The following is an 18,481-nucleotide window of genomic DNA, read 5'->3' as shown; positions in this document are numbered from 1 at the left end:
TATGGGAGCCTAATTGAAATTTTGCAGGTTTTGTTATGAAATACCAACAAAAAAACTATATACCGTAGAGCCCCAGTTCTCAACCAATGAGTTACAATATATGATCAATTGATCATGACCAAAAGTTAACACAGAAAAAATTTTTCTGGATCACTTGTTTTTGTTTTAAACAAGAAAATTGAGTTTTTGTTAAAATGTAATGTTGTAATGATAAGAATTTCACTGTATGTCTTCAAAGTAAAATAGCCTGTCAGCTTATGCTTGGTAAGCAAAATTTTTGAAACTTCATATTTTTTTATTAACAAGGTTACTTCAAAAAAGGTTAAAAACTACACCTATAGAGGTTTGTAAAACGTCAGAAGCTAGAGTTCCCTTAGTCACTCAAGCATGATGTCATGTAATTAAGCGAATATTTTGTTTGAAATGTAAGCTTGGAAATGTGTCATAAACAGGGCCCCCTGGAAATCCACTAGTGAGGCTCTATGCTTAGTGGTTGCTCTTGAAGGGTCTGCTACTATTCGGTGAGTCCGATTCGGTGAGTCCGATTCGGTGAGTCCGATTCGGTGAGTCTGATTCGGTGAGTTCCTAACCTCTAACCCTAACCCCTAACCCTAAAACAGCAATGATAATTAGGCCACGGTACCCGATAATTAAAAAAAAAAAATTGAAAAAATCCCCCGTTAAGAGATCGGACTCACCGAATCGGACTCACCGAATCGGGCCATTCCGGCTCTTGAAAATAGAAGCAGAAAGCGTTTAAGATGGCAAACTCTTTCAATGTGGGAAAAAAATTTACATTCATCATTTTAGCATTAAAGTAAACAACTTTTAATATTTTATAGAAAAAATTAGTTGATAAGCTATATATACCGACAATGCAGAAGAAGATTGAAAAAAAATTTACAAAAGGACCGGAGTTTTAACAAAGTAAAAAAAGTAAAATGCTGCAAAAACTAAATATGAATGGGCCCTAGTTAGAGTAGGCCCCAAAAATTGATAAAACGCTTTCTTGAAAAATCAGTAGCATTTAATTTGTACAGCTACCACACCCACTAATTAACATTGAAAATGCAGTGCGCACTGGGTTTTTTTTTTCGCTGAGACTTTTCGGTCATTTGTACGAAATGACTTGAAAAAATTCGGTCATTTTTTATTTATTTCGGTCATTTTTAGTCACTTTTGGTCATATATAGTCAATTGACTATAGGTTGACTATATATTTTTTCGGACATTTTGACTATATTTTTTTCGGACATTTTCTTAAAACATTGGTCAATGACCGATAAATGACCGAAAAAAAAACCCAGAGTGCGTACAATCAGGCATTCCCTTAATCCATATCCTATTTGGTTAGTTTAAACTGACAAAACAAAATAGATTCCAAGCTTTCTAAAGCCGATAGGAGTCCAGTTTTTAGGCTGGTCTGATAACTGGATTTCTATCAGCATTCATATGCTTGGAATCCTTCTTTTTGTACTGTCCAGTTACACTCACCCAATAGAAGCTATTAAAGCACAATAAAAAAAATTGACCAAGTACCGGTAAGCTACACAGAAAACAGTTGTGTGGTAAAGATTCAATCATTATTTGAGTAAAATTACACTAATAAACTAATACACCGAAACAATATGCAGTAGCCTAGTAGTTTGTTTGTGGAAAAAAGTAACTTAATGTAGCAAACCAACAAAACAATGCGCTTTGCATAATTTATATCACAAAAAGGTGTTAGTGCCCAAAATGAAACAATTCAATTAATACCGTATAAATCTGTCATAGCTTTATCAGATATACGTACCAGCCCACATAGGCGTAGCCAGGGGGGGCGAAAGGGGCCATGGCCCCCCCAAATTTTCAAAGTTTGGATTCCGAAGTTGAGCCCTTTGTTTAAAATATAATAAAATTTGTAGAAATTTATAACATTTTCCAAAACATCTGGCTATTAACACCCGCAAGGATTTGTTTTAGACACACAGAAAGACACCAATAAATTTTGCAAATCGTAAATCGCGCAAAAGATTTACGTTTCTTTTAACTAATTTGTGGAGCAATTTCAGAATGGCTTACTCTGTTGGGTTTTTGTGTAGTTATTGAGTTTTTGTGTAGCTGAGTTTTTGGTGTTCTCTAATTTTAGCCGCAGTTTTTGCCCGTTCGTGTGTACGAGCTATCTTTAATAAGTCAATAGGCCTAGCTGTTTATCTGCTAATAAATTTCATACAAATATTATCCTAAAAGTGTTTCCAGAAAGCGCTATAATCCATTATTTAAGTGTAAATTTGCAAAAATTTTCCGGGGGCGCATGCCCCCGGACCCCCCCTACAATACGCGTGCCTTCGGCACGCTCTAACCCCCACCAGTTTTATTGCTTCCCTTGCTCAACCCACCAGGATACGCCACTGCACATCAGGTGGCGATGGCTTAATCAAACACTTTGTCGTTCTCATCATTTCATCAAATATTTGGCCCCCCCCCAAAAAATTTTCTGGCTACGCCACTGCCAGCCCATCCTAAACATTTTAAAAATCTAAACCTGGCAAGCAAGAGTTATGATAGCCTAGTGAAGCACAAAGTGCAATACATATCTGCTAGTGAATAGATAGCCTCGCTAAATATGCCAGCTTACACAAAAATGTGATACATATCGGCAGGATTGAAAGTAACGACTAGTTGTCACTATTCGATAACGTTATCTGTTGCTTTCTGAATATTGAATGCTTATACCCATTCCTTTTAAAAATAAATATCAAATGCGCGTTATTCGCTGCTTTTTTATGCAAGCAACGAAATCATTATTTGTTTTTCACTAATCGATATTTAGGAGAACTGCTGAATCATTTTTTGTTGTTCACTTACTTTGTCGTCAAAACGAATTTACGAGATTTGGTTTTCGGATTACTATCCAACCTAGTTCCCTTCCGGTTTTCGAACTTTAAAAGATTAAGGAAAATTTTTCGGCAACACAGTTCAGAAAAACCATGCCAGTGAGAGCCGTTAACAGTGTTGCAAACCTTGCGGTTTTCCCGCAAGTTTGGGATTGCTTTTTTTTCGAGTTTTGGTACCTTTTTTTGAGTTTGCGGGTTGCTTGTTTTTGGGCTTTTTTTGGCCAGTCAATTTTTAGTAATTGCTATTTGTTGCTTTTTTTAAGTATCGATAGCAGAAAGTCATTGCTTTTTTGGGCACTATCGAATAGTGAAATAGTCATTGCTTTTTGACTAACGACTTCCAACCCTGCATACCGGTAGCTTACACATTACCGTAGTTGAGATTTGAGAACTTTCGCAATTTCTTTTTAAGGTTGTGAGCACCAAACTTACAGGGTGCAGTAGCTATACTGACATGTGTATCTCACTGGACGTGAACTGCAAGGGGAGTGAAAGTAAACTAAGAGTTTACTTACAGTAAACTACTTACTAGACCTAACCTAGTTGGCGGATTGGACTGGACCTTGCTGTTGCTGCATTGCACTTTTATTACTTTGTAAAATACGGTAGCCAAATATGAGCACTGCAATTCTGCAAAGAGCAGCTCAAGGATTTTCGCGTGTCCGGAGTTGATTCAAAGTGCGGAAAAAAAATTTCAATCCGTAGGCTATCCCTTTTGCATGACTTCATTCTATATTTTGCTCTCTGTGTAGTCTACCACAGTTCTTTGTAATATTCTTATTCTAATATAATCGTGAACAATCATAAACCTAGCTCAGTTGGTCAGCACGTGAACGAAGAAGCTTCAAGTTCAAGCGGCGCTATTTCGACGGGGATATCTACAACAAGGTTAGCAGTGGCCGAGTGGTTAGCGCGTTGGGCTCGCTGGCACCCGCACTTGCTGTTGTTTCTCTGGGCAAGAAACTTTACGATAATTGCCTCCACCCAGTGATCGATTTTGAGTAATGGGTGTACCAAATCTAAGTCACCATAAGTAGAGTAGACAACCGGAAACAGACATTGCCGTCGGCTGCAGCGTGGGTCAGGTGTTCGTCGGAAGGAGTACACCGATGCATAGCGCTCAGGTTCACTTTCCGCAATGCAGGATAATAATATGAAAAACAAGGTTCGACACTCGAGGTGTGCGCTTGAGCAATGCATTCTAATGACTGCTTTTCATTCAGCACAGAAGAAAAAGGGGACATGACAGCAGTGGACATCAAACCCACGTCATCGAAATGTATTCCCCAGTCTTAACCAATTAGACCACGCTGGCTACGACGTGGCGTTCGCTGATTTTATTTTCTATTACAAATGTTTTCGTTTTTTCTCCGTTTTACTTGTAACTTTCTGATTGGTCGAAACGCTGTTCCTGTAGCTTCTGATTGTTCCAATGATTCATTTGTCTTACCAAAATTTTTATGTTTAAGTGCCTACCATGCGAAACTACCAGGAATAACCTATCAAGGCTTTGTCAGTCCGAGGATAAAAATTTAAAACCAAACCATTGGAACAAATGAAAAAGACTTTTCCGTTTTTGTATATCACGAATGAAAATGTACGAACTCACTGTTCTCATAACAATTTGATTGACTGATCATCATCATCATTAATGTGACTTAATCATGATCATCATATTGACTGATCACAGCAAATAAAACAAGCTGTTAAAGAGTTTGCTTTCGTCTTATCGCAAACTTGAAAAAGTTTGCGCTTGGTTGAAAAGGATTAGCTGTGGTGGTGCCAAATCTGGATAACATTTTTCCAAATCAATTGTGATTTCACCGAAAGGTTTGATACAAAATTTTTCAATTGATTGAAAAACCGCTATTTTACATTGAGTCTTGAATACCGTTTTTCCAACGATTAAATAAGTAGGCTACGGTGGTCTTTTTTTTATCAATTCTTACTTGATACAAGAGAAGTTACTCACCTTTAAGGCATATATCTTATAGATGGATGAACATGAGGAGGCCTACTATGAAAGTGATTCTGTGTCAGGAGGCTTATGTGGTGCAAATTTAAAAATGAGGGAATTACTGCAGAGGTTCCCCGTTTGATATCTGTATATTTTCTAGTTTTATCAAAGTCAAACCCCATGAACCTCAAACTTTTAAACATATTATTTTTGCAATGTAAGAGGAACTAAGGTAAACACACGAGTAGAATTAACAGTAGCCTACTCCCGCCCTACTAATACGGTACTGACTTCATACGAACTCACCCAAGAACGTGTAAAATAATTTTGTGTAGGCCTACCGGTAATCTAGCCTGCTTATGAAGTAAGGGGAAACCCTTAAAATTTGCACCAACTCCCCTATTTCAATATTATAAAAGTTTTATTAGGTCACGATTTGCAAACAAATCGAATCAAGTGTTAAAATAACCCTAATCACTAAAATTTCTGTCCATTTCATTGGGAAATATGTGTTACGGACAATCGTTCAACAAACCAAACGTCACATAAAACCGTTAAAGTCTACTGAACCTGGAATCCTACGTCATGGAATATTGCTAAAAAATGAGCAGAAATTTCATCATCATTTTTTTGTAACACCTGTGAACTATTTCATCATTCTTTGTAACACCTGTAAAACATTGCATCATCCTTTTTAACACCTGTGGAATTGCTTAACAATGCATATCGACTGTTACGTCACAGACGCAAGTTATGTGGTTTGAAATATCCCAAGTCAGTTTCGTCATTTTAGAATTGTCGCTGGAAAGGTTGGTCGAATATGAAAACAGTTTTACTTGTGCTTACCAACTAGACGAAATTTCCGTCTTTTATCCCAGAAATCTGTATCGTGGTGACAAGTTTTCTACTGCGTAGTGCATACGTGTTGCACTAATTTTTAACAGCCCGTGTTGCTGAGTTTTTCTTGAAATACAATTCGTGAAGACTGAAGAGGCTTTCAGAAGTGTGTTTTGCTGGTTGTTATCGCATACAGACGAAAGGATTCGAGAATTTTATGTTACAACTTTCCCACGGAGATATTAGCCTATGGTTTTCCTTTGTGACCAACGTGGTAGCTTTGTTCGAATTTGTGCTTCAGATTGATCTGGTTTTGTGACGGCTTCAGATAATTAATCAATCACTGCTGTGCGCAGAGCACTGTTGGTGTTGTTGGTATTGACAAATGTATCAACAAACTCAAAACATAGCCTACCGTTGATACGTTTGTTTGTTAGGTTTGTTTAATGTTACGCTAATGTCATCATAGATCTCTGTCTGATGTGCAGTTGCGGGAAGGCTATGAGAAAAAAACTTAGACACGTTGTAGGCTACAACAAAGACATTTCTCTTGACATGTTGGATGAGTTGGTAGCTTACTTTTGAAAAACCCTACAGTAGGCTACACAGCAAACTTCAGCTCCGAACTCGAACGCACCTTCCCACAACTTCTACTCAAGGAAATCATTGATTGCAACTTACGAAATGTTTTCCCAAATAGGCTAATTTTTTGCTTTGAGAATTTCTTTTATGTAGCCTACTATGCGATAGTTACCAGTGGAAAATGTGGCTTTAGCACACCGAAATTTGTAAAAATCGAGCTGTTTGCGCTCCACCATAACTACCCTATACGCTTCATGATTGAATTCAAAAGTAGGCTACGGTAAGTGGTAAAATGATAGATCTTCGGCCCCAGAGGCTCACAGTCACACGACGACGAAAACAATACAATCAATGAATTTTAGTAGCCTACTTTTTTTTAAATCTATTTATTTAAACTTAGGGCCCAGCGGTCGGCAACCTGCGGCTCTTTTATCTCTGCCCTCTGGCTCACGCGAATGCGCTATATGCAATGAAGTTCAGGAGCAGAAATCACATTAAGGGAACGTTCAAATATTACGTAACGTTTTTTTTCCGAATTTTTGACCCCCCTCCCCCATGTAACGCCAACGTAACGCTTTTTTCAATCCCCCCCTCCCCATGTAACGCTTTTTCACTACGAATTCAGCACAAAAAACTACCATTCCGTACTCGAAAGCGTTACGTAACGTTTTGCTTGAACCCCCTCCCCCCCGATGTGACGCTAACGTAACGCTTTGCATAAACCCCCCCTCCCCCTCGAAGGCGTTACGTAATATTTGAACGTTCCCTAACTGCTTGAAAAAATCATTGAAAGAATATGCGTATGTTTATATCTGACCATGAACCGATTACTTGTGTTTCCCAGTCATGTTAAAAGTTGACAGCTGTTGGAATGGTAACTACAAATCAGTTCTACAGGGTGCGGCCGAATAACTCGAATAAAAGGCTTTCCTGTAAGCGTTAGGTTTTTGCTGTAAGTAGTCAGTTAGATGGTGCGGCTGCGAGCAGGTTTTAGTTTCATGGAGACGAGATCAAATGGCTCTTTCAATGCTAAAGGTTGCCGACCCGTGAGTCTTAGGCTATTCGAAACTTTCTACGAAGGATAAGGAGTTTTGTACACTCCAGGTTGAAACGCAATGAACTCTAAAACAAATAAATCATAAATTATAGCCCTACTAAAGTCCACAATAAAATGCTGTTCGACATTTGTAAAACGTTTATCTTTTTTGCAACTTTGGCGTAAACTGAAATATGAGGCTACATGAAACAGTCATATTTATAAAGTCTTGAATCTTGATGTTACTTATATGAGTCTTACAAAGAATCTTCGACAATGTAAGGAAAGGAGAATTGGTGTTAAGATACATCCACACAATTTTTGGTTTCAGGAAGTTAATTATTAAACTGATTAGTCATAAACTTTAGAGTACCGGTATGATACAAGACTCACCATCAAAGTTGATAAATAACACCGGATTAACCACACAATTTTTATTAGCCTACCTTGTAAAATTACGAGTAATCATTGAGCAATATCGATCAAAATACATTGATATACAGCTATCGTAGTAGCTAGGCTTAGCCTACCCTACCAGATTAAAAAAAATGACAAGGAAGCAGCCTCCATTAAATGGGAGAATGTGTTCAAACGTACTTTGCTAACTTTTTATTCAGGGAACAGTGCAATAGCCTACAGATTCACGATCAAATCATTTTTTTGCTAACTTTTTATTCAGGAAAGCAGCAAACAGGAGTGCAATGGAATTAACTTTCTCCTAACTCGCATGTAACCGTTTGTCACCGATTCTTGGTGAATATTTTGAGTAAAAAGAAAACATTTGAGCAGGGCCGTTGAGAGAATATTTTGGGCCCGGTACCAATGACATCTGTGGACCCCAAATCAAGATATTTATAAGAAAAACCCACTGTATCCAAAAAAACACGCTGTGGTATCCTCGTGTTTCCGGGGCCTAAATTACCCCTTATACCAGTGGTCAATAGGCTACGTCTACGTGCATGTTGCTATTTTGAAAAAGGTAAGCTCATTTCCTCAGAATAAACCGTGATTGGTTTGGTTTTGAATCTTCATTCGTGGACTGACGAAGCCGTGATGGGTTATTCCAGGTAGTTTCGCATACTTGTAGAGGCTTTTGGCGCAGGGCCGGTTACCGAGATTGACAGAGTGAAGTTTTCGATTGCTGCCGGGAATTATTCCATTAGAAGCCACTGAATAGAGAGCAGTCCTTAGAATGCGTTGCTCAAGCGCACACAGCGAGAGTTGAACCAGTGCCGCTTAATCTTGAAGCTTCCTCATTCACGCGCTAATCAACTCAGCTATCGAGGGAATTATTCAGTTGCTAGTTATTTTCCAATGTCAAGCTGTTTCTTTTTTCCAGCTGAGCCCCCAATAAACAATCTCGTTCAGACGGAAAAATTTGTTTAAAAGGTTTTAAATTATTTGGAATAAAAGATCAAGCAAAATGCTACGGGAGAAGTAAATTTCCTAAAATGTGAAAGCCCAAGATGTCCTTTGCCACCCCAATGGCATAGGCTATGTGGAAACAAAAAAAGTCTTGTGGAAAAAAAACTTACAGGATACTCCAATCTCTATGGAGATTTGAGACAACTTGGGTACAGCAGAAATTCTCTTTGGGTAACATTTCACATTTCTCTACCTCGAGTAAAAATATTTCCCTCACGGAGCGGACGCTGTTATTGGCCAACGTCACGTCACGTGAACATGACGCAACAAAGAACCAATGATTGAATCACAAACATCCCGTGCAACTTGCTGCTAATTGCATAGTCCAACCTGTTTGTTTAACTGTTTTCAAATAGATTACTTAAAAAGCAAAGTGCTTGCGTAGCTAGTTTGGGTGTATTGAATGTCGAATGTTGTTACCCCAGTAATTTACGTGTCCGATCAGTAGTTAAAACCAAAATAGCTCAAAAGATGTAAACTCGACAGTGGGCTAGTCCGTTAAAATACAATGTGTAAATGCACGATTACATTTAATTCAATTAACACAGCAGCGAAAATAAATTACCAGTTTAGAAATCCATGGAATAACAAACTGTCTCGTGCTTCTTCAGCCGTACGCAGCTTATAAAACATTCGTCAAATTATAAATGCATTTTGATTGCAACGAGGCCTCATGGTTAGTAAAGGTTTGGAATTGGTACGCCAGAAGGCAAGGAAGCTAACTGTTGTGTTCGCCATTGAGCATATCGTTATGTACCTTGCCAACAAGCAGTTAAATGCCCTCCGTCGTCGTCGGGACAATGCTCTATGGGGGACAGGTCGTACCAGGGCCGTTGAAAGGATAATTGGGACCAAGTATCAATGACACCCTTTGGACTCGAATCAATACACTTCTAAAAAATGCACTACATTCAAATAATTCAAGGCTCCTTCAAGTTCTCGGCCGGTTGAGAAGATTGCGGAGCCCTAAAATTATGTCGAGGCCAACAGTACTTCTTGGACCTCTCTGTCAACGCTACTGGGTGGTACACTCTCAGCTGCGGTAAAGCAGCCGTCATATAATTGCTGGTAAAGGCGGCTAATTAACGTGGTAAAAAAGGCAAGGCTAGGGCGTAAAAGTGAAATTAAAAATCACTAATAACCAAACGTTGTCCGAGCACATCGAGGTCAAAGAATCGACTTATCTCGTACAACCTTGTCACAAGAACACAAAAATAAATTAACAAACAAACAGAAATACAGACACATGAACTTCTGCTTCACTCGAGTCTGTTAGCAGCTAAAACGTCTTCTGCTTCGCTGTCCAACTCCACGATGGATTCGATTCACACCGAGCTGATAAACAGCTTCGGAATGGTACTGCGGGGTTTCGAACCTACGACCCAGCGTTTCGACCTTAATCGTCACTCAGGCGGTCCTCGGGTTTCACATCGAGCATTGCATGAAGTTCACAAGGGGAATACCCCAGCAAGCTCTGGAGGTCGCATACGAACCGGTAAACGTATCTTCTGGAAATGACAGAAAGATGTTATTTTATTTAGAGCTCTCATTGCTTTTGAATAGCGAGTATGACAGATCGAAAATGGAAACACTAAAACCAGCAGAATCCGCGCATGCGCATAAAACTTACCGTCCAGCTGTCTTCTGGATGATGTTTTTGTCGTAATAATATCTCAATCCTCTTGAAAGTTTCTCATAGTTCATCTTAGGTTTGTTTTTCCTCCTGCCCCAACGCCTGAAACACAAACAATTAAAAACTTGTAAAATTCTAGCGGCAAATATTTACATATTGCTAAATTGTCATTTCTAAGGTTGGTTTGATGACCTTTTTCAAACTAAATTTCAGACAGTTAAGTCAACCATATCGATCCGCGAAAAATTTTCAGTTTATTATCGATAAATATTTGTAGAGTGACAAACTATACTGTACGCTATATCCTATTCAGAGAGGATATTTCAATATCAAACACAGGTTTTCTTACCTAGCAACTTCATCAGGGTCGACCATCTTGAATTCCCAACCATCTCCGGTCCAGGTAATGAAGTGTTGGCAAGATTTGTCGGTCAATAATTCGATGAGAAACTGCCATAGTTGAATTGGGCCGCTCCCTACAATGAAGTAATTTGGTTAACAATGACCGCTTGGGCAGTAAAACGTTAGTAATACCAAAATATACATGAAAATTGATGAAAAATATAAAATGCTAAGTATGACTTACAAGCCAGAAACAAGAGAGAAATTCAATTATCCATGCAACATATAATAGGAATATTTGGTGTAATTATTTATCTGAGGCCGTCGATGCCTGGTTCAGGCAAGGCAATTGAAGAAGATGACTTAACTGATGATATAACCAAATTCAATATATTTCGAATCTTATGCACAGAGAAACAAGCTCTTAAAACTTCCATGTGTTGTTTTAAAACACTTTGGCTGCGTCCATAAATTATCAGCTTCTTTAACAAGGGAACATACCGTTATAGCCCGTTAAAAAAGCTCCAGGGATCACAGGATTACTGGGAAATTCTTTCGCTGCTCGATTAGAGTTCGAGATCCCAACATTCATCCTTTGATGAGGAATAAAAGTTCCGTCAAAGTTCGCGTCTTCTGGATCCGGAGTTGATAGGCTTCCATCATTACTCCAACCGAATGAATTACAACGTGATGATATCCTTCGGCAGTTTTCTTCAAGTTCAAAATTCTTGTTGTGAATTGTGTGTTGAATTTTTTCTGAAAATGGTTTTTGTATAAGAGTAGGCTATAGGATGATTATTATCGTGTAAAATTATATTTACAAGCAAACCACGAAAGGAATTTATTCAACAAATAAGAACAGCCAACATTAAGTCGAATTCATTTTTTCAAATGATTATTGAAACAAACAAATATACGATATACGATTACATTGCATAATTAAACTTCAATCAGCAATCCATTCCGAGAAAAGGCAATTTTCAAGCAAAAAAATGAAAATAAATTCTGAGATTAAGCTACGACACTTAAAACTTCCGAACTAAATCAGTTTTCGTTGTTGGGAGAGAAGTAATTTCTAAATCAGTTGGGAGAGAAGTAATTTCTCTGCATAGGCTACCACTAGATGCTCTGACACTACAGTTAAGTTGAACAAGATTTATAAAACCACGTTTTTACTCTATTGGAAAACACAACATTGCGTCGAAAAAGCTCGAATTTGTGACGTGCAGCTTGGGCACTTACCTTTCGTAAACTCTTGTCTTTTGAGGGTTTCCATTTGCTGATGTCGATGATAAGATGATAGGTTCACGTAGTACAGGTCCTGCCACTGCTGGGGGACCGTGTCTCGCACCGGGAAGGCTAATTGAGATGGACGACGACTGAAAGGCATGGGTGAGGAATTGGGTGTGGTGGGACTGGGATAAGGGTGCGATCGTGAGAGGGGCGGGCGTTGGAATGGTTTCAAAGGGGTTAAGACGGGATCAGAAGAACGTCTTACATCAGCTGCCATCGGGATATCAATGTTCTGATACAACGGCATGGACATCTGTCTGCGCACAATCTCTCCGTTTGTTTGCGGAATGTTAACTTCACTCTTCACATTAATGGGGTACGCCCCCTCAAACGATACCGCTCTTCGGGAAGATTCCATCGGAAAATTGGATTGAAAACTCGGCTCCCGTTTCACGCAGGACATGTCCACAGGTGGTGCACCTACACAGCCAGAAGGATTATACGGCGATGATACGGACAAGGGCATCACACCTTGCCCATTGACTGGACGACCGTGCAAAGGCAAATGACTCGATTGATTCGACAAGGATCGGTTGAATCCAGGTTGAACGCCCGGTGGAGGCTCGGGGTACACAGGAGACGGGGTGAAGCTTGTGTTCTGCTGCGGTGGGCGAACTGTCGTCAACTTGTTATCGCTAAACTGCATCGCTGGTTTTTCTGCAACAACAAAAACGTAGAGTGTCAAAACGTAATACATGATTTCTTGACATTTCCACTGGTATATCGACAGTTCAAAGAAAAGTCATTTAAGGCCCCTTATATAATATCTTTTAGTAATCACATTTTCATCAACCATACACGTAGAGTCCAACAAGAAGTGGTGCGGTAGCGTGCATGAAAACCGCTGGAAAACATCTCGCTACGATCAATGCCCAGAATCAGAGCGCTTAGAGGGCAATTGCGGAGTCGGAGTGACGTTTACCAACGTCCACCCCTCGCAATACGGGAAACAGAGGACAGAAGACCGTGGGGTAGCCGTGGTAATAAACCAGGTAGCAGTTAGCTAAATCAGCACCCCAGGTAACATAGCTTACCTGTGTCGGGTGTTCCCACAGTGGCGATTGCTTGTGGCTGGGAAGATGATACTTGCTCTTTGCAATCTAACAACAAAATTTTTTATTACTTTGATTACGGAATCCCTTAATCCTTTTCGTTTAGGACTTTTCCTATCACTCCTAAGATGCAGTGATCTTTAGAAAGCTTTATACAGACAAAATAGAATAATTTTGTAATATCTACTCTAATGCGAATTGAAGTAATTTTCTGTCTGCATCTGCACATTCGCAAAATAAAAACGTTAAAAGTTACTATTTTCGGTAATTATAGTTTGTAATGCCTCAAGTAAACGTTGTTTGCTGTTGCCCAATTACCTTGGAACATGATGCTGACCATGAATGTGATGTTGTACACATTTTGGTACCTTTTTTCATTGTTACCTGTTTGTAAACGATCCAGGTGCTCCCAGAGGATCTCACCAACAAAAGGTGGACAGAGCTTGAGGAAATCTTCCTTTCGGAGTCCACATAAAACTGATCCCAAGATTGAGAAGTTGCTTTCATCCAAAGATGGGATGCTGAACTCCTGAGCTATCCATCTCGCCCAGGTTTTAACAGAGGCCGGAGACCACTGGCTAGGATCTAAATATTTAGACATTACCAGATAAATCTTCCAGTGTTGGTTTAGGGCATGCGCATTGCGCAACTGCTTTGATCAGAAAACAAAGAGTAAAGTAATAATAAATATATGCAAATAAAATAAATGTAACTAAATAATACGGAATAACTATTGAACTCGATAATGTTTCTAGCACTAGTTGCTACGTTCATCTGATGAAATTGAAAGTAAAATTAACAACAAACAAGATGGTTTATTGCTTCACTGACGTTTCGCGCACCATGACAATGCGCATCCTCAGAGCGAATAACATACAAAATAAAATTTCACCAGGTTATATACTGCAGTGTATGTGTAATGTGTATACTGCAGTGTATGTGCTATGCACTGCAGTATATAACCTGATGAAATTTTATTTTGTATGTTATTCGCTCTGAGGATGCGCATTGTCATGGTGCGCGAAACGTCAGTGAAGCAATAAACCATCTTGTTTGTTGTTAATTTTACTTTCAATTTCATCAGATGAACGTAGCAACTAGTGCTAGAAACGATAATTGTCCTGATGAACACCCAAACTTTTCAGTATTCAGAACTCGATAATGTTACTTGACTTCAAATATTTCTGGATAGTATAGGCTACAAGTACAAAACGAACTTTTTAGCAAAGCTCTACTTTATTAAAAAAATTGTAAGGTGCGAAAATAAATCAAATCAAATCTAAAACTTTTAAAATAACGTTTGTTTTCCATTTGCTGAATTGAGCGCTAAAAGAATCGAAAGAAAACAATTAATCACGAAGATCATCAGCCCGGTTACTGGTGATGTAGTTGCTGTAGTTTAATTTACCTTTCGCCATGTTGTTAGCCTTCATTATGCTGTCAAAGGATGAGAAAGATTGAGAAATCGCATCGTTCATCTTAGCTCCTGTTCCAGGAGTGATAAGGGGGAACAATGGAGTGCTAGGAACTGTGAAAACATTGTGAGTAAGTTTTTGTTTGTCGTATCCAGGCTTACACCCCGTGGTTGAAGATTTAGATTAGGTGGACGGGAAGGCAAGGAAGCCAATCTTCGTGACCACCTTCAGTCATGCCTTTAAATGTCCTGCCAAAGACACAGCCGCATGCTTTTGAGCGGTGTCGAACCGGTGCCCTTTCGATTAAATATTTAGGGCTCCCACCACTCGGCTATGCAGCAGACAGTGTGAGTGAGTGATAGAAACAAAACCTATTCATTTAGGTTCAGTGATAGGATTCAGGTAATTAGCTTTAGAAAACCTATGCCAATAAAATGATTTATAAAAGCAATGCGAAGTGTAGTAGAAAAGTATTTTGTCTTGAAACTTCATAGTACTATAGCCTACTAACAAAACATCACTATAGAATTAACATATTCTTTCTCTTTTTATACTTCTGGACACGATGGAGAACAAGGGTGAATAATAATCCCGTGAATATAAGCTCACAAGGAAAATACAACAGGTTTTAGTTAATGTACGTCAATGCAATGTAGAAGTCAGCAATTCTTACCATCACTTGGGACTTTAGATTTGTCCAGGATGCCAAGTGAACCGACAGGGTCATCCATCGGAGTTCCAGAACCGCTTTCAAAGCCACAAGAGGGCGTTGAAGAACCGTATTCTTGGCCAGTAGGGACTTCTTGCACAGCATCCTCCATACTTGGGAGGCGGAGCATCAAACGGGGGCGTTTTCTTTTGCTGTAAATGTTTTGTGATTAACCAGCCAGTCGGTTAAAGTACTATTAGCAGCCAGTGAATTTTGTAAACATACACCTTTAGCCAAATCTTTGACCGTTTATAAGAAGTGACTTCTTTCGAATATGAAAGTTGTTTTTAAAAAATTGTTCTGCATATTTACACGATAGGGATTGAGTAGTCTCATGCTGAAAAGCAGAAAATGGTTCAAAGATTTAATTTCAAACTCCATAGTTCGTCTTTGAAAAAGTATTTCCCCTGCATAATTTTGCAACTTTAGCAACAAGATTTTCGTTGATTTTAAAATACAATTACATTTCTGAAACTGTTTCTTTGTGTAAAATAGAGAAAAAAGAAGCAAGCCTTTTTGAACTAACAACCCACAAAGTCATCTATCACAAACATCACAGACAACTGTGAACACAAATGTCACATATTTTCAACCTACCAGTGACTGCAACTTTACGGTGGTTAAGGCCGCAAGCAAACAGACAACAGACCCTTACCTTGTTGTTTGCCTTGATGTGTTGTTGAGGGAACGGTCGATGGATTGCGTGCCACATAGAGGGGCATGGACCGGGGACATTCTGGCCACATTCTTGTCCTAAATGCAATTACATCAGAAGAAAGTACACAAAGCAAACAGCAAGAACGTTCATGCAATAACCTTTTATAAACGATCGTGTGCAACATTCATGAGATATAAGACTAACATAAATGATACATACATAAGAGTGTAGTCCTACGATTACAACTGCGCTAACAAATTCAAAACTGCTTTTAAAAATATGAAATGCAAAACCTGTTATCAGTGTACCCGACCATGCGATCAAAGACAAGATGTTGCGGCCATACCAAATAGTTTTCAATTAATCTCTTATTTCGCCTCAAGCACGTTTTAACGTCCACGTTTTATCGCTTCTACCTTTTTCTAGGCTTTGATATGTTATGATGTGTATTGCGTAGGTAGTGACAACCAACAAAGGAGGTTCACCTGAGAAGAGAAGTTTTTTGTTGCAGACGCTGGTTCTTGGAAAGGTGCCGACACTGGCATCTTGTTGTAAAAATTCTGATTTACTTTTTTCGCACAAAATTGGCCTAGAAATAGTGGTAATAATAATTTACGTAAAATGCATACTTATTTGAAAAAGAATATCACAAACAAAAGCAACCGAAGTAGTAAAATCAAAATTAAATTTACTGATCTGGTGAGTATAACTTGAAAATATTATTACCGCCGATATTACACCTTAATACCAAAGTTACAGCAGTGGAACATTAGAATTAATAATAATATCACTACAATAAACACTCTGTATCTACAATATATTGGCCTGAACATTGAATCGCGGAATAAAGTTTTTTAATTGTGCCAGGCCGGGGCGGCACAACATTACAGCTCGTGGCCATGTGCCGCTTTCGAGATATCACTACAATAAGCTCTGTATAATAGGTCTAGTCTACAATATAAAGACTTGAAAATGAAATCGCGGAATAAAGTTTTTTGACAATAGTTCAAAACTCACTGTTGTTGTTTTGCAGTGGGAAGGAGGATCGACGTGACAATGCATTGTGATGCAAGGGATTGTGATGCAAGGGATAGGGGGGAGGGGGCGAGCTCGTTAAGTTTGCGCCCGAGTTGGTGAACGTAGTAAAATGCGGTGATGTTTTTCCATATTCTGAGTCGTCATCAAAAAACTTGTTTTCCTCTTGCTACAAACGTAAAAAAAGTTGTATCTATTTAATAAATTTGACAAAATCTAGTTTTACACATACATGCCCACAATTCGTATCATATGCCCAGCTGAAATATCAGTCATTTTTACAATGATTCCACGTTTGCAGCCATTGGATAGATGTAAAAGGATCGCTTTTGCTAGCTGGATAGTTACTAGTAGGATACATATTTTGCAAGGGTAAAGTTGCAGTTGCACTATTCTCCAATGTCATCATTGGTGAGCGTATCACATCAAACTTATCAATGGCATGTATCACGGAATTACCATTATTAACATCTATAGTTCGGTTTTTGTAGTCAGTTTTTATTAATTACCATCGTGTCAGAGAACAACGCTGCCTATTGACACCACCCCACAACTCCACATAGCCACAGATCATACCTTGATTCCAATGTGTGGTATGCTGTGGTCAAAAGATGGAACTACATGTTGGTCAGCAGTCCTTGCGTCCATTTCCGTCATAAACTCTTGTATCCAATATACAATTGCAAAATTTAGCAAACTATTCAATACATTGCTGGCTTTTATGGTTTTAAAGTGTTGTTCTAAAATAAGTTCAAGTTAAATCATTTTTGTGATTTGCATGATCTTGTAGTTGTAGCCCGTTCATTTTCACAATATCACTCTTGATATATTGCAAAAAATGAGCTGCGTTTCATTACAAATAAAGTCACTGCTATCAATGACCCCAAAAATATGAAGTAAGTAGCTTATAGGCTATAATGTGTGATGCCACAATTAACTTTTAAAAGCACTTTGATCCCACACTCCACATTCTTAGCGTTACACATGTTACATGTACATTCACAACTGTTTTGGATTTATAAGTAAATACACAAGCAACAAAGATTTCACCATTGCCATCCATTTCAAATGTCTGAACATTTTAAGTATTGCCTTGCCTTGCAAAATTAAAGAATTATTACAGATTATTAAGAAATTAATTATATTGCTGTTGAGACACACAGCTATTTTGAACCAGCCTGCACCAATCTCGTATCACACGACGAGTAGCGATTAAAGGAATGTGGAATTTAAAGGTAGTCTTGGAGGAGCTCGTTAAGTTAATTAAATCACACGAAAAAGCCACTTCTGATATCAGCTTCAAGAACCAACTAATTATTTTCCCACGGGCACGGCACTGGCTTCAGGCTTCCCATTCACCAACTCAAGCTGATATAAATTTGCATGAACGCAAAACGCGAAAAGGCCTCGAATTAATATTCAAACCACTTTCAAATGTCAAGGAACTTTGGACAAAACGAACCAGCAACTACAGTATAAATTTTCGGTTGACCAAAACGTGATATGTGGCCTATAGCCTACTGATAGCCAACTTGTAATATTCAAAACCGCATCTGATTAAATCTTAATACCATAATCTCACAACGATTAAACTGTAGTGTGAAAAGTCATTAAATCTTTACTCTGTA

General features: G+C 38.7%; 1 protein-coding gene across 2 annotated transcripts; it reads right to left on the bottom strand.

Moving 5' to 3' along the window:
• Nucleotides 1–9,116: 9,116 nt before the first annotated feature.
• On the bottom strand, nucleotides 9,117–17,580 carry LOC145774155 (protein c-ets-1-A-like). 2 transcript variants are annotated; one of them, XM_082585323.1, is made up of 13 exons: nucleotides 17,363–17,580; nucleotides 16,836–17,022; nucleotides 16,304–16,407; nucleotides 15,816–15,913; nucleotides 15,125–15,312; nucleotides 14,445–14,564; nucleotides 13,421–13,621; nucleotides 13,019–13,084; nucleotides 11,934–12,641; nucleotides 11,193–11,447; nucleotides 10,699–10,825; nucleotides 10,347–10,451; nucleotides 9,117–10,224 (listed from the first exon to the last, which is right to left on the bottom strand). In XM_082585323.1, the coding sequence occupies exons 1-13, from the start codon at nucleotides 17,363–17,365 to the stop codon at nucleotides 10,113–10,115; spliced, it is 2,274 nt and encodes a 757-aa protein (XP_082441449.1). In that variant the 5' UTR covers nucleotides 17,366–17,580; the 3' UTR covers nucleotides 9,117–10,112. The 2 variants fall into 2 exon arrangements, with proteins under 2 accessions (XP_082441449.1, XP_082441448.1); XM_082585322.1 differs by having other exon boundaries at nucleotides 17,430–17,580.
• Between the last annotated feature and the right edge of the window lie 901 nt (nucleotides 17,581–18,481).

The sequence above is a fragment of the Aplidium turbinatum genome, chromosome 7, assembly GCF_918807975.1.
Source record: "Aplidium turbinatum chromosome 7, kaAplTurb1.1, whole genome shotgun sequence".
In the NCBI taxonomy this organism is placed as follows: domain Eukaryota; kingdom Metazoa; phylum Chordata; class Ascidiacea; order Aplousobranchia; family Polyclinidae; genus Aplidium; species Aplidium turbinatum.
The sequence above is the reverse complement of the archived record's forward strand: the minus strand, read 5'-3'. Positions and strand labels throughout refer to the sequence as shown.